The 17962-nt window shown below is 35.1% G+C and overlaps 1 protein-coding gene across 2 annotated transcripts in view; it reads right to left on the reverse strand.

Annotated features, from left to right (window-relative positions):
* LOC109087521 (MAM domain-containing glycosylphosphatidylinositol anchor protein 1-like) overlaps positions 1–17962 on the reverse strand; it is a 179075-nt gene that overhangs the window by 23965 nt on the left and 137148 nt on the right. For both annotated transcript variants that reach the window (XM_042737479.1, XM_042737478.1), the window contains exons 12-15: positions 13429–13603; positions 12107–12130; positions 10909–11061; positions 10309–10470 (exon numbers count right to left, since the gene is read on the reverse strand). In XM_042737479.1, coding sequence (XP_042593413.1) covers positions 10309–10470; positions 10909–11061; positions 12107–12130; positions 13429–13603 — 514 coding nt within the window. The remainder of the gene's footprint in view (positions 1–10308; positions 10471–10908; positions 11062–12106; positions 12131–13428; positions 13604–17962) is intronic.

Here is a 17962-nt window from a genome sequence, read left to right on the forward strand (position 1 = left end):
ATCTCAATCAATCAGACTGGACCTTGTGATTCTGATATGCGATTTTTAAATGTAACAGATAAAATACTTTCTTACAAGCAAAAAAAATTGTGCCAACAATAGCACGTTCTTTTTCCACCTCAGAAACAAATGTAGATAAGTGTTGGATTCAAACAATTACTGGATATCACGGTCCATCGGGATGAGTGAATTAGGGCAAACTCAGGAATTTGACACAAATTATGACAGATCTTGCTTCTACTCTAATAAGACCCCTTTGACCCGCCGCTGGTTTGAGTAGATTAGCATTTCTCTGAGGGATTGCACAAAACCCGACTTTACTACTGTGACAAATATAAGGTCAAATACATAACTGTTGATCTAACACAACCAAGTATCACCACCGCAGTACACTGGAAAACTGATTTCTCAGATTTGTAAAAGTGTGAAGTGAAAGTGAAAAATAAAAAGTGAAAGATTTGTTTTTTTTTTGCAGAACGCACTGACATGATTTGAAATATGAAATTATATCAAGCAAAGCACTGTAAAATGTGTGTGTGTGTGTGTGTGTGTGTGTGTGTGTGTGTGTGTGTGTGTGTGTGTGTGTGTGTGTGTCTGTGTGTGTGTGTGTTATATATACATATAAAAAATGTATAGATTACTGGGGTATGTTTTTCAAGAAAATGCTATTTTTGCCCACTTTAAAATTCCACATTCAACTAGTTCTGTTACTTGCTATTTCTTTGTGATTATTTTAAAATTTTTTATTTTTATAAAGGTATTTTTGTGTATAAAAGTTTTTTCAGTGTAATTTAAAATATGTGATTGTGTGATTTATTTGGAATGCACTAAACAAAGGTCATTGGTTATAAAGTTTGTTACATTGCAAATATTATTACTTAACACAAGTATTTAAATATTCTACTGCTGAAACTGCTATTTTTATTTTTATTTTCAGGCTTTGGACGTTTTTCATTATACATTTGACACTATGTATTCAAAAACCTGTTACATGTTTGAAAGTTGAAACTTTGAATATTGCTGAAACTCATTTGCCCGTTATTTGACCTGAACACTTCTCTACTATACACCACAGGAATAACTTCATAATAACTTTGTTTTACATTCATAAAATTACTAAATATTAACCAGATCATTAAAAGTGCAGCTCTGCTAAAACTGTTTGTCTGGAAAATCATGTGACATTATGATAATTATGATCTATATTCATGGGTTTGTCGTCTGAGACTGGCATGTGATAGATCAGCTCCAGAAACATAACTCTCCACAGTAAACAAGGCAGGGGCATCTTGCACACACACACTGTGATTATGTGAGGTTTAGAGCGCTTATTATCAACGCCAGCATTGAAATCTGTCACAGACGCTGAGCACAAACACACACACACACACACAGATGATGAAAGGCAGTGAAGCCAAGTGGCACCTTTATGACTCATGCATTAAATTATTACTCTGACTTTGTGCTTAAGGGAAACCAATATATAATTCAGTTGCACTTTGGAACAGAGAGGGAGAGAGAGAGAGAGAGAGAGAGAATACTCTTTTTGGTAGCAAACATTGTATAACAATGTGTTTTTGACACCATCTGAAGTAACCACTCTGTACCACTGTACTATGCCCTTAACTACACATCACTGCATGCTGTACCACAACAATTTTCGCTGTTGTTTTTTTAAAAAGGAAAGTCACTCTAATAGACTCAGCATGTGTCACTACTGTACTGATATTACAGTAATCAAAGCAATCTGAGGAAAATCAGGAGCCTTTAACACTTACGGCGTGTTGTATCAGAACCTCGCTATTAACTTGCTGCCCAGACTGAAAGCGTCTGCCACGTTTCAATGACCCCAATCACGCTGAAGAGCTGCTCGCTGCCTGATAAACAAACACAAGTTGTGTGCTGGTGTATCTTTAAGGTGATTACACACACTGGACTCGTAAACCGCTGTGAACAATGAGCCAGGCACTTAAAAATCCCCCTTATGCGAAGACCTTTGAAAAAAAAAAACAGCTAACCAACCCTTAGAGAAACAATCGCGTCTGTGTATGTAAGGACAGGCTGCAGTAAAGGCCTAAGGCTTCAAACGGACCCCTGTTCTGCCAGAGAAAGACAGTATTAGAGGTCCTTGGCTAACCTTGACACAGGTCAAACACATCCAAACACTTCATCTCTGTAATGAGCAGAAGACGGAGGTTGAGCGGGAAAGCTGGGCGGTGGCAGCCAATTTTAAAGCATGTGTGCTACAGAGTTTGCTTTTCTGTGCTGTTTGTTTTCTTGAAAATGTTTACAGTCAATTCCGTTAAATGAAATTATGATTTCAGGGTAACATTTATCATTTTAGTTTAGTTTAAGTTCAGTTTTAAACTGAAATAAGTGGTATTATTGTTAGCTAAAACTGTTCAAATATTTACATTCATTCCCACAGGAAAAATGTATTGCTCAGTGATTGCTTTTTCTCAGCTTAGACTTAGATGAGATTCTCATATATCTCTCAACAGCATTTTAAGATGTTTCTCCTCAAATTCAGTTTAATCTGCATACATATTTATTTCTGAAATGCTGGAAAGTATTTAAAAGAACAATATTTCATAACTGCTCCACCACAGTGACTGGGAGCAGAAAGAGAAGAAACCACGTAAACATTTGAAATGGGGCTTTATTATGGAGGCAGCAGGTATACAATTTTAAAATATGCATTATAAACATATATATACATAACTATATTGCGTATAATTATATACAACTATAGCGTGTCTATTTTCCTAATTTAAAACAGGAGATTTAAATAATCAAATAATAAATAGGATTATATATTATAAAATATGCTTGGAATAACAAGAATACGTTTGACATAATAATAAGTATTTTCAAATACATTTTACACAATTATTTTGTAAATAAAATTCATTTTGCAAGATTTATGAGAAACAATTGCCGTCCGAATCGGGCTTTTAGATTCTCATATATTTCTCATTTTAGTCTCAACAGTGTCTCAGATGTTTCAGTGCATGTATTGTCTTTGATTGAAATGGTGTAAATTAATGACATTGAATCTAACCAAAGGGAGGAAAATTTAAATAAAAAAGAGATCTCTTTAACGTTTCCAATATTTTTCCTAGACAGAATTGAGGTTACCTTGAGATTGAATGGAAACTTTTGCTTGATTCTCCTGCTTTTCAAACTGGTCTCCTCCTGAGACAAAAACTGTAACACTCTCACAATGGTCTCCTTTAAAGCTTTAAAAGAGACCTCAATAACATCACACACTGTGCTCAGATTTTTCTCCTACACTAAAGACTCGAGAGCTCTCACATTTGTCTCCTCTAAATTTTAGAAGTGATCTCAGCTTTACAAAGTGTGCACCAAGTCAAATGCCCCAATATGAGCTAAAATATTTCTACCATATAATATGTATTAAAAAATCAAATTAGTCAATCAATAATCAAGACTGAGTCATAAGCCATGTATGTGCCTTTCAGCAAAGAAAGCTCCAGGGTTACATTTTCTGTAAATCAGTTTTGATTAAGGCATTACTATTTCCAACAACAAACTGCGCGCATAAATACATAAACATTGTCCTATAAAAAGTAACATTATATTTCTGCATAATTTCTCTCTCAATATAGCCTTTCAGAATTTATTATTTTTTCCCCTTTATTCAATGCCTTTCAACTTGACTTGATGCACTTGATGCATTTTGTAAAGTTGTTAAGATCTCTTCTAAAGCTTCACAGGAGACAAATATGACACCCCCAGTTTATTTAGCTAAAGAGAAAATCTAAGCACAGTGTGTGATGTTGATGAGATCTCTTCTAAAGCTTTAAAGGAAACAAATGTGAGACCACCAGAGTCTTTGGACTAGGAGAAATATCTGAGCACAGTGTGTGATGTTGTTGGGGTCTCCTTTAAAGCTTTAAGGGAGACCATTGTGAGCGTTTTTGTGCTTTGTTTTAATTGTGCTTTTGTGTTACAATAATGCGCTCTCGCTGCTGCATACTGTATACACTCTGCAGACGGAGTACGTGTGAACCTGTATAATGTATAACAAATATATTTCGACACCTGAGGCACCGCTACAATGAGCTCTATGACCAATGCATGGCAAAAAAGAAGACTTTTTGACTTATGTCTGTTCTAGAGACATGTTACAACTTATTGATAAAGCTCTAATTGGTTTTCTTTTGGAAATATGTTTCAAATTCATACTGAATACATTTATGACTGTAAAGCATGTCTGTGTGTGTCAAAATCGTGATTAAAATTGAAATCGCAAAATTGATCAAAGAAATCATGATAGGTTTTTTTGTCCATATCGCACAGCCCTAAAAAGCAGCTAGCTGTACATTATCCCTTACATATTTGACAGAAGGCCATGATTAACCAATCAGACACAAGTATTCCTGACAGTTGAAAGACAATGGATACATGCAACAATTAGTCTGAAAAAAACAAGCCATTCATTCTTTTACCATATAAAGAGTGTGCATCACTAAACAAGGACAAAGACTGACGAACCCGCTAACAGCAGCAGGGTCACACTCTGATGCTGTAATGAGTGACGGATCTAATGGACCCACTGCTGCTGTGATTGACTTCTGCTCTAATGGATCCACTGGCTGCTGAACTTCTTTGTAATGAACTTCAAGCCTAATAAACTTGCGGTCTATTAGAAAATGCTATTGTGTTGCTCTTGATGAAAAATCGAACAGACTACTGCGATTGTAGAGGGTTATCGCCTAGACTTTACAGTGTGTAGAGGAAGGTGAATGACGAAAAAGACACCATGAAATGGACAATTTAACTGACACATTTTTAGAGCTGCATGTTAATCTATTGTATTGTTCATTAGCCTAATAGAACTTTGTTTATCGTAAGCCCTGACCATTTACTCAGAGTAAAATAAATAAATAAATAAAAAGAGAAAATAAAAATATTATTAATATTAATAATAATCTTATATTAATAAACATAACAACTCAACAGACTTCATTTAAATAAAAAATAAAAAAAATAAGAGGAAATAATATTAAGAATACTAATTATTATTATTATTATTATTATTATAAAATTTAATAACTAAAGAGACTTAATTTAAATACAAAAATGCAATAGATATAACAAAAAAATAAAAATAAGAGCAAATTGTTATTATTATTATTATTATTATTATTATTATTATTATACAATGACTAAAATATATTAAAATAAAAATACAATAGATATAACTAAAAATAAAAAGAGGAAATAATAATAAGAATTTATTATTATCATTTTATTATTAAAAAATATAATAACTAAAGAGACTTAAATTAAATACAATAGATATAACAAAAATTTAAATAAGAGGACATTTATTATTATTATTATTATTATTATACAATGACTAAAAATATGTTAAAACAAAAATACGACAGATAATTCAAGAATACAAAGTGTAAATAAATAAATAAATAAGTAAATAGTTTATTTAAAACAATGACTAAAAACACTTCACCTGCTTTTAAAAAATGTGAATGCATTTTACATTACATTTGCATTTGAGCACCTCAAACCTAAAAACACAGTGAAACAACAGCTGTAAGATGCATGAAGCATTTCATTTAAAAGAGAGACAAATTGCATGACACAGAAATTCCGATGCTAATTAAAATCAAATACAAACAGCACCCAGAAACCCAATGATCAAGCCATCAAAAACAACACCAATACATGCCTCCTCCCTCTAATCAGATAAACCCATCCAGAAATATAGTGAGCAAATGTCTCTGTCTCTCTACTAGTAAAGATTTATTGATCCAGGGAAGTAATGCAAAGCTCTTTCTGTAGTACCATCAAACAGAGACAAGCCTCCAGATAACTGAATATACTCCAAACACACACACAGGATGTTAAACACAACATGCTGCGATTAAAAATCTGTGGTGTTGTCTGCATTTATACACATATTCTAGGAAAAATAGAAAGTAGTAAATAACGCAAGGCTAAAGTGTCAATGTGCTGATGCAGCTCTGTTGAATGCAGTGCTAGTGTGGCATAACCAACGCAGAGCTAATCTCTTCAACTGCTAATTGGGATGTAATCAAATCTAACGCAAGCACAGTGGCACAAATAAAAGTCTAAACTCTCATTCTACTAATTAGGTTGCAATTTACGGCCAGCATAGAGTGACTAACAGAGTCCTACACATTAAGATTGCTAACATGGACGTCTGTCTCTCAGTAGGGCGTCTCATGTAATGAGAGTCGAGCCAGCTGTGCATCCCTCTTAGTTTAGCATCTGTGCCCACAGTGCCGCCCACATGCCAATGCATAGACTAATGATTAGCAGATTAGTGTACACAGGCCGTAATCAGCAGAAATCATGCCAACATTCAGCCTATAGCAGATCACTGCCACCAGCCACGTGTAGAACTGATAAAAACTCTTTAAACCAGCCTAACATCGTCCAGTCTGGTCAAGCTGGTTAGGCTAGTCTTTTCTGATGGTTTAGGGGGTTTTGGTGATACCAGACCAGCAAACCACCTTATGTAGTCCTGATGTAAATAAAAGCAGATGCAAAAATAACAAACATCACACTTTATTTGTGTTAGCATGTTGTGAAGCTACTGAAAGAATACTCTAACAAGCATAAAATACATATACACATAAACACTGGATAAAATATTAACTTAAATCATATTAAACTGCTTTATTGAGTTTCTGCTTCCGAATGTTTATTTTTATTTATTATTTATTATAAATAACTGAATTGAAATTGATCTGAATAATTTATCCTCCGTAACAGCTGCTTTCTAGATGAAATTGCATGAAGTTGTGAATTATATATTTTACACACACACACACACACACACAAATTGCATGAAGTTGTGAATTATATATTTTACACACACACACACACACACACACATAAAAAAAGATAAAGAATTAAGAAGAAAAAAAAAGAAAGAAAGAAAGAAAAAGAAAGAAAAGAAGAGAAAGAAAGAAAGAAAAAGAGAAAAAGATTAGGACTTAATCTCACAATTTCTAAGAAAGAAAGAAAGAAAAATAATTTGCTTAGGAAACTATCTGAAATAAAATAAGTTTAAACTGAAATACTTCAATTATTTAAATTAAAACAAACATACATATATCCATTTTAAACCACAAAAAAAGCACAAAATTACTAACACTGAAACTGAAAATATAAAAAATGAAAGCTAATTTAAAATATAATTGAATAAATATTATAAATAGTATTAAAATTGCTTTATGACACAGATGTTTTCATTTTGGAATACAGTTTATCTTTCTGGTTACTGTGATGCCACCCAACTTGTTTTTAGCACACAGGTGTATACAAAAGGTCACAGGAAGTAGTTTATACTAGCACTACAATACTCTAATAGCAAACAGAAACACCACTAAACCGCCCACTCTCATTTTAAAGCAGACAGAGACAAATATGAGGAGTTAGAGAGCTTTAGCAGACAGCTTGAGTATGAGGTTATGTGCATGTGCACCCTAGGGTGATGCTGATCATGATTAATATGGTTCGCTTTTCAATTTTAATTTTCATTAAGGACCTGCTGTCCTCTCCGACTCCTAAATAGCAATGGAATTAATAAAACATGTCTTATTAAATATACAGTGCAGGCCTGCAGCAGGGAATCCAAAATGCCTTCGGAAAGCCGAACAGATTGAAGCACGTTGTGTATTCACCAGCCGCCCCCCACCGCGAGCCCAGCCCGTGTCATGAGTGGCAACTGGCAAATAATTAGACGGCCTCGTCTCATTAGAACAGGAGACAGCGCACAGGTAAAGAGCGTGAGGTGAAGTGAAAGCAAAGCAGACAGACAGCCAGAGAGAGCCACGAGCAGAAGACGAGAAAGAGAGAGAGAGAAGCACAATTTCTGAGCTGTTAATGGGCTGATAAAGTTTGAAGAGAGAGTGCAGATAAAAAGCGAGGGGAAACAGGAAGTTCGGTTACTTTATTTGTCAAGCTGAAAAATGAGAAAACAACAACAGCAGTAAAAAATTTTGGTCTGCTGTCGAAACTTCGGTTGGAGGAGTTTTATGTGATAAAGTCCTTACATTAATGAGCAATTAAAGTCTGTGTGTGCGAGTGTGTGCTAAAGTGTGCGATAACAGGTGGTTGCCAAATAGTCATAGATCTTTGAACCCCATCAGGAACACCCATAAATCACTGTGCACGGCGCTTTTTTAGAACAACATTATTTGCTGCGTTTATGAGTCATTTATGCCTTTGAGGTCCCAAAAGAGAGCTTTTGTCAGATTTAGCTCATTTCTGGGGACATTTTTGTCCTCAAACTATAGTAAATCCCTGCCACCCACACATATATAGCACCCTGCATAAACAAACATTTCACACGCAGGTTCTGCTCCCAAACATAGTCTACTGCCTAATTAGAACACATTTAGGTGCAACTGTAAGGCTTACGTGGGTTTGCTTTTTAAAGGGATAGCCCACAAAGAAAAGGAGAAGATACCTTAAAGGGATATTCCAGCCAAAAGTGAAAATTCTCACATTGTTTGATTACAACTAATATGGCTTTCTTTCTTCTGTGGGACACAACATAAGGTATTTGATGAATGTTGGTAACTAAACAGTTTTGGTTCCCATTTACTTTAAACGTATGGATGGAAAACACAATAGAAGTCAATGGGAACCAAAACTGTTTGGTTACCAATATTCCTCAAAATATCTTCTTTTGTGTCCAGCAGAAAAAAAGAAAGCCATACAGGTTTGGAACAACATGAGTGGGAGTACACAGTGACAGAATCTTCATTTTTGGGTGGACTATCACTTTAAGATACCTACTTTTGGTCAAATTATGAGTGGTTCTTGCATTGAATAGCAGCCAAACGCAGTGCAGAGGAATGGACCACAAGGTCTCAAGGCACATTTTTAAAAGATGAACTTGATTTAACCTGACATGAAGTGGCAACAGTCACAGATGCCCACTTTGATGCACATGATGCCATTAAACAATAATGAAAATGTCACGCAGACGGATGCTAGAGCTTGTCCTATGTGAAAGGCCCCTAAGGCAGCATTGCATGTTTCCTTAACATAGAAGACGATACCATAATGCATTGTGATGAGTGAAAAAAAAAAATCCACCCAAGTTGGAAGATGAGGCAAGAGAAATCCTTTTGACTATGTATACTTATATTATATATTTCATTTCACTCAACACTGGATAGTATATACTGTACATTATCGATCCAAAGTTTGGAGTTGTTAAGATGAAAAAGTCTCTTATGCTCATCAACACTGCAATTTTTATAAAAAAAAAGTCTCTTATGCTCATCAACACTGCAATTTTTATAAAAAAAAATGAAAGAACCTTTTTATTTTGTTATAATTTGATATGTATAAGACCCTTCAGAAATTGCAATATGCTGGCAAAAAAAATGAAAGAAATGTTTGTTGCAGCTCAACAAACATTTCTTTATATTATTAATGTTAAAAATAATTATTATATATAATAGTTTGTTAAAACCATGATACTCTCTTCCTGGATTCTTTAATAGAACGTCTGAACAGAACTGATTTACAAAATAGAATAATTTTTAACATTTTAAATGCCTTTACTGTCACTTTTGATCAATTTAATGCATCTCCAAGTATTATTACTTTTAAAAAAATCTTACTGACCTCAAACTTTTGAATGGTAGTGTATATAAAATTATTAATCTAATTAAAAATTGACTATTGTATCCGATATTGTTGTGCTATGTACTTTCTTTGAGAATTACTACAGTGTGGCATTGAATGATGTGCTTGATCAGCTTAAATGTGCCAGAAAGAAACACACACACACACACACACACACACACACACACACACACACACACACACACACTGCTTGGAGCTGAGAGAATAGACAGATGTCACTTTGAAACAAAGCTTAATGTTTTAACAGTCACAATAAATAAGTAATGGATGTGTGGATGACATCACTTCTCTCTCTCTGACTGTCTGTGTCCTTCATTGTCTTTGACCTTCTAGTGAACACTACTCATAAAGCACCATACTTTCCCTGACACATTCAGCCCAATGCTGCAGGCGAGGGGGACACTTACAGACAAACCAAACTCAGATTTTTCAGGGAAACAACATCATCCAGCCTCCAACCTGTCATATGAAGACTCCTTTCCGCTATTCAATCAATTCTCCATGAGCACAATGGTAAAAAAATCAGTTAACCAAAGTAAAACAGGTTTTAAACATTGACTTTAGGTTAAGAATTTAAATGTTTTGTCTTTCTCAGAGTGTGAATTCAAACCAGAGTTAAAGGCTCACCAATATGTTTTCCGTTCATGTTGTAGTAGAAGGAGACACAGTAAGGGGTTCTGGTGGTCCCTGTTGGTCCTCGGGCTGCCGTAACATTGTACAATGGAGAGAGAAGACGAGCTCGATCCCCGGCCTGACGTGGCCGTGATGTCTCAATATACATGTAGTAACCTTTATTGTAGATGGAAGGTATAAAACGAATAAACACAAGGTTTTTCAAAGGGCAGAAGCTTTTACAAAATAAATAATATTAATACACACAGAAAAATAAAATAAAATAAAATAAAATAAAATAAAATAAAATAAAATAAAATAAAATAAAATAAAATAAAATAAAATAAAATTAATGCTTTCTCAAGATTGGTCAGACAGTCAGAGTTTTTGTTTAAGAAATAAAATGATGTGGTTTTACAAATGTGCTTTTGATTTCAAGAATAAAGGCGTTTCTTGACTGGCAAAATTGTCTATAAAAGTACTTTGGGGTGATTTTGGAGTTTGCACATTTCTATAAAATACATTTGAACTGAATAGAAAAGAATTTCTCTAATAGATTCTAATAGTGGTCAGGAAAAAAAGCCCACTTTGGTGTGTGCTGCTGTGTATTTTTACCTTCTTTCGTCCCACTCCTGTCTGTATCCGGCCCTGTATTAACCGACCGTTTGGGGTTCTGTGTGAGGTGGTTCTGTCTGGTCCAGTCAAACACATCACTGCGGTCTTGAGTGAACCCACATATCCTAATGTCCTCAAACCCACACACATGATCTACACACAAAAACATGAGAGGAAATCAAGATCCACCTTCAGTTCATAAATGCAAGAATGTGTTGAAATATTTTATTATTTAGAGAACGCACCGGTGTGATACGTGAGAAGTGAAAGTGTATAGTGTATAGTGTGACCTTAAGCACTCTTAAGTTTTATTTTACTAAAGGTAATATTTCCTTGAATTGTATAACACTGCATAAGAAGCACAGTTTATAAGTGTGTCTACTTGCAATAAACTTAAAAGACTCTGAAAATGTAGTTTCTGTTCTTCCCATGATCACGAGCAGGGTTTTTTGAATGGAAACAGGAGGACATTAATCTCATTTAGGTCATATATTGTCCAGTAAGTTGCACTGAAAATAGGAAATCTCAAAGGAACTTGGGTCTTGTGTAGCTGACATTTCTGCCACATTAGTGCAAGACTGCAGCTAAGTCTGTTCAGCATCGCTAAGCATCCACACCTGCGTTTTGGTACTTGCATAAAGTATGTTTCTGGCCTATTGCTGATGAGCAGATCTGAGGAGAAGGTCTGCAGGGTTTCTCAGGCGTGTTTAATGTAAGGAGGCCTCTCGACAGGTTCCTCTGGAGTACTGGAGTACTCTCAGCATATTGCAGCGTTCACAGCGATTACCCTCATTTAACAAACACAGAATACAGAATACTGTAGTTAGTCACCCAGAATGTCTCCATTCACACTCTAAATGGCTGATTAACTCATTTTCCCAAGTGTGAGAGGAGATTGAATGGAGAAGAATGCACGATTTCCGAGTTGTGGTTTGAAATCACCATTTTCTTCCCTCCACATGCATTCGGCTCTTCAATTTACTCTGCTGATCTCCAGTCTGTTTTAATTTATGTTTTTTTCCCCCTTTGTACCTCTTTGGCAAAGCTCTGCGCTTACGCTGCCAGAAGAACTGTGTTGAATTTAATTGGGAAGAACTGAAAGGCAGGGCAAGCGTGAGATGGGAGGACGGTTCAGAGGAGAGAGAAAGACAACATGCACAAAACCATCACCGGAAGAAAAAATGCAGGACTGTCTCACCTGAAGGTCTTGGGTAAGTGTAGGCTGCAAGAGAAAGGAATGAGAAAAAAAACAGTGACTGCAGGGCCTTCTTATGGCTCAGTTAACACAACAAATGAGATCAATATATACACATCAAACAAGGCTGGGAGATAGAAGAGCAAAATTATACAGAGAAAACTTTAAATATTTACCTAAAAAATTGCTATATATAGTGTATATTTATGTATCTGCTCTAAAATAGCGTTGATATTTATTTATTTTTTTTATTCCATAATTTTGGACATTAAATTATTAATTGATTATTTTTAAACAAAATAAATTAGCTAAAAATGTTCCAATTAAGAACAAGGTTCAATGTAAGTAATAAAATATGTATAAAAGAGAGAGAGAGAGAGTACCTTTTTTCACTTAATGATGTATACTAAATAGCATAATTAATAATAAAGGAATAAATAATATTCACCTACATATATTTTACAGAATATTTAATATGAAATAATAAAATAATTAATAAAAACATTTGTTTAACATTTTTATCTAAAAAAAAAAAAATAAATAAATAAATAAATAAATAGCATTTACTTATATATACTTACATGTATCTTACCAAATATTTGAATAAACAATAAAAAAGTATTCATTCATTAATAATAATAATTATAATAATAATAGCCGTAAATAACATTTATTTACATATATTTAACCAAACACTTTAATGTACATAAACTGCTTATGCATATACACAAAATAAAATTATTATATTTAATAAATAAAACTCGGCCAATCAAATTAGAAGACTGGAACTAACTTCTGTGTATATAGCCTTGACATCAGAGAAGGAGGGTTACATGTCTTCCAGCAGTCCGTTTATTCTAGAGGTTGGCCATTTTTTAGAGGCTGGTCTGGTTAGAGGAATGCTGAGATTGAAGAACTCTCCAATGGGATTAGATTCTATCAGCGCTTTCTGAGCTCTGGTGCTGAAACCGCTGGCCTGTTCTGTAGCCATCAGCAAACTCTCCACACAATGACTGCCACACGTTTGACATCTCAATTTAACATAATCCCGAAAGCGAAACCTCACATTTGAAATGCATGACCTCTGTTGATGGGAATCATGAGGATTTGAACAATTCTGACTCTGATTCCCATTCCACAACCAGCCCAGCTATGCTTTGCACTTGCCCATATAAAAAATAAATAAATAAATCTAAATTCATCAAAAATGTTATACTGCCTATTTGAAAGGATAACTTTAAGATTAAAAAAAAAATGGATGGGAGTAGCCAGTTGACAAGGGAGATCTTGCATACTGTTTGGTGTGTGACTGGAAGGTGACTTACGCTCTGAGTACTGGATGCTGCGCGTGACTGTGTTTCCGGTGCCGAAGCTGGTTATGGGAGTGAGGCTGACCTCATATGACAGGGGAATACGCAAGTCCGTCAGCGTGTAGGACATCAGCACACCTTTCACCGGCTCTTTAGTGGTGATCTGTTTGGACAAAACCGTCTGTCGGTTCTGCAAACACACAAGAGAGAAAAGTGTTTAATGGTTTAATCATGATATGATCAAGCTTAAATAAGGTCTGAATTAATTACCATTTATTACCTTTATTTAACATATGAAATCATGAAATCATATACAACTGAATAAAGTTTGGGGTAGGTAAGGTTTTTACATTTCTGAAAGTCTGTAAAGCTCACCAAGGCTGCATTTATTTAATAAAAAAACAGCAAAAATAGTCATATTGTGAAATAGCATTACACTTTAAATAAAGTATCATTATTGCAACTGAAATATTGTTGCAATTTATATCATTAAGGAACATTTTTCATAGAGGAACATTTCAGAGAGGACAGAAATTTACAATGGAAACTGGTTGCATCATATACAGAGTTATACATCTATAACCTCCAGTAAACCTCAGAAAGCCCTCAGCGCAGTGATTTGCTGAGTGCAAGGTCAGCTGCTATCCAGCCGCACGCTGTAAGAAGGTTCAGAAGTCGTTCCTCAGGCACAACAGCAATGTGCTGACTAAGAACACTTGGTGAAACAGATCAACTTGTCATTCTCTACTTTGAGGTACTTGGCTTTCCCATGGGACATCTCACGACGCCTCTGAATGCTGCTGGCTTTGAGACTTTTCTGAAGATACTTTAGCGAAACGTTAGCATTTTGTGTGTGTTGGATTTTTTGCTTGAGCTTTATGATTTTACCTTGAAATTGTGTCTCTTTACTTGAAAAAGAGAGCATTTACTGCTGCATAATGCAGTTTTATAAAAACACTCTATGCAAGTCCAAACACTTGCAGCTAATGCAATGCAAAATGTGCATAAATGCAAGCTTGATTTTTTTGTATATAAAGCATTGCATTCTCATTGCTGACTCAAGGAATTATATAGCAAGCATTAGGTAGTTGAACTGTTAACATGTTTATAGCTAAATGAACAATACTGCACACAGTTTAACAGTGGAGGTATCTCTATCTACTCTACATACTCCAACACAATATTGCAACCCATATGGCAGGGAGGAAATAAAAATCTGGGCCAAAATGTATTTTAAATATATGCTTAATATATGCTGTAAATAAAATAAAATATAAATGTAATTAATTAAATTAAATTAAATATACTTTCAGTATGCACTTTCAAAGCGCCATATTTAGCTTTTGATTTCTTTCATTCATTTAAACAAACAGGTTGCAGGTCTATTTGGTACCAGAAAAACCTTCACCGATAATCTCATACTATTAGCTGTATCTTATTAGATGAAACGAATGTGCAGTGAGCTGTTCCAGGTCAGCTCTCACTCCCGGAGGATGTGTGGTAATCACAGGGCCAGCGGCACTCTGGCAGTCCAGGCTTTTCCATGTGGAATTATGGGAAACATAGCAGCAGCCCCATGGAAACAGTGCACAATGGAATGAGAAATTATCTTCAGCTCCGCTTGGAAATCAGGGCAGCAGGTAAACCCCCAGGCATTCCCTCAAAACACAACACACGTGAATAAGTGTGCGTGTGAAGCTTCCTATTCATCCTTTGTTCCCCCTTTTCCAGGCAGGAAGTAGAAGCGTAGCTGTGATGTTAACCTGGCTAGTGAGGGTCAAACACATTTTTTATCTGTCTAATTAAGTGCCACCGTAAACCGCTGTTACTGGACCATTCAGCACGGCAACATGGAGTGTGTGCCGCCACATCTCCAACACTAAACCCACTTGAGCCTACACAATGCATGCCAAGACTTAACAGCCGTATCCAACACACACACACACACACACACGTGCAAACGTGCACCTTGTAAAAGTCACCAATAAATTGTCTCTGCTTGGCTGCTCTTCTCAGTTAACAGGAATTTTCTGTGTATCTCTCCTCATCTAAATCACCACACACTTCCTACACATACACACAAAGACCAGGGGTGTTTTCTCAAAGGGAAGGGTGGCAGTGCTTAATGAAAAAAAAGATAAGATGAGAGAATAATTTATTTTACAGAAACTAAGCAAACCAAATATTATGAAATATGACATAGGGTGGCAGTGCTTAATGAAAAAAAAGATAAGATGAGAGAATAATTTATTTTACAGTTTTTTTTTTTCAAGTCATGTGACTGGCTGATTATTCTGTTGTCATTTTAGCAAAACCCTCCTATCACATTCACATCGGTCCACAAATCTGCAAAAGAATTAAGTAAATTTACTCTGATAGCATTTCTTCTTGTTATGTCTGAATAATTATTGAAAAATGACTAAATTTCAGCTCTCTTTAAACGAAATGATATTTACCAAGGATGTGTTTGTATGAAACACTAAAGCTACATATTTCATCCACATAATGAGAAGAACATTGGAAAATGTATATATTGGATTCTGATTGGTTTTTATCATTCATCACCTGGAACAAAAATGGTTTTGAAAGTGATTTCCACAATATTGATCATCAGTGTCAGTGTCATCAGTGAGTAACAAATAAAAATACAGAAACAGTATATGCATGTAACTGAATTATTGTAATATTTTATTTTTTGCTTAGTAAAAATGCATTTTATTTTTCACATTTCACTATATTAATGAGGACATTTAACTATCAGATGTAAAGCCTATGCTCACACACCTGTGTTTTCTACCTTTTACCTCCAAATGTCTTTCTTCATTCAGTGATTTGTTCTTTTCTGCTTCTCTCCACACACCTGGTACTGTATCAGTCATCGGTACATATACTACATCCTGTCCTCTTCATCAGTCACACGTCCATTAAAAGAGACCAGGGGCTACTGTAATTTTTTCTCAGACTACTACAAAACAACCTGTTTATATATATATACTGTATATATATGCCAAAAATAACAGCATCATTGTATTGATAAATACCTGATCACAACTAGCTGTAGTTTCACTGCATGTCATGGAGTAAAAGGTCAGACATAATTTGGTTTGTCACATGTTGACCTGCAGCAGGGCATGCTGGGTAAATATAAACATGTCTCTCTATAAACACGTCTCTCATTTTATCAGCTCTGCCTCTAAAGATGCTGCGGGTGATAGATAAATCTGTCTGAAGAGTGAACATGTAAAGATGTGTGTTTATTGAGATGTCTGTCATTAATTAATTTTTTTCTTCAATAGATTTTTAACCTTTATAAAGGGAACTAGGTCTCTAACCATATAAAATCACAGCATGTCATTCATTGGTCACATACAGTACATCAACTGAACCAGATAAGAGAAATCAAGTCTTGATATAAAATATTCTGGCTATAATTATAAAATCAGATCAAGATCATAACCAGTATACACTAAATTCAGAATTACTCAGAATAACGTGTAAATAAATTCATTGAATTAATTAATTAGTTAAAAATCACGGTCACACTTTATTTTAAGGCCCAGTTGTCATGATTAACAAACCATTAACTATGTCTTTTGCCTCAATAAACTCCTAATTTTCTGCTTATTTATAGTAAGGTAGTTGTTTAATTTAGGTATTGGGTAGGATTAGGAATTTAGAATATGGTCATGCAGAATATGTGCTTTATAAGTACTAATAAACAGCTGATATGTTTATAAAAGGCATGCTAATAAACAACTAGTTACAGTTAATAGCCAGTTAAAAACTTCAACTGCAATAATAAAACACTTAAACATAATAATATTGCATTAAACTGTTCAAGGTTTGCGGCAACTGTTTGCTACAAACTTTCTGCCATAAAGCTTGTTCGCATGTGAAAATATGAACTGACAAATGTGTGTCTAGGTCAGGTTGTAAGAGTGCCTCAAGTCAGCAAATGATATCAAAATTCACAATAAATCCATGACTCTGAACAGCTATATATTTTCAGCATGTTCTCAGTTCATTAAAATGGTTGTTGGAGCAACAGGTCTTGGTCTGCTGGGCTTTGACGGGTCTATATGTCTGGATCTTGATCTCTGGTCTTTAGGAATATGGTACATACTGAATCATTAAAGCATGAAGAACTAGAAAAATGGGTTTCATCAAATTGCACAGGGCTTTATACACTAAACACACACACACACACACACACACACACACAGACACAGCTGTAAGATCTCACCCTCTCGTAATATCACAGGTGTGTGAGGTGTGAGCAGAGGCCTGTGAACCGCACTTCTCTTGCCGCAGTATTCCCCCTGCAGGTACAGCTCAATAAAGATGTGTAAATGCATTCAAGCACACTCGCTCACTCGCTCTCTCTCCTGAGGTGGTTCACCCCACTGGTAAAAGGGGCTTTGGTTGAGGTTTGGGTTGATGTTTGGGTATCTGTTTGTTGAGTAACATATGGCACAGAGCATGTTTAAAAGATAAAACTGGGTTTGTTGTTTGTCAGCAAATTTACAACAATGTCTAAATATGGAGTTTA

Source organism: Cyprinus carpio, chromosome B13 (genome assembly GCF_018340385.1).
Source record: "Cyprinus carpio isolate SPL01 chromosome B13, ASM1834038v1, whole genome shotgun sequence".
NCBI lineage: Eukaryota > Metazoa > Chordata > Actinopteri > Cypriniformes > Cyprinidae > Cyprinus > Cyprinus carpio.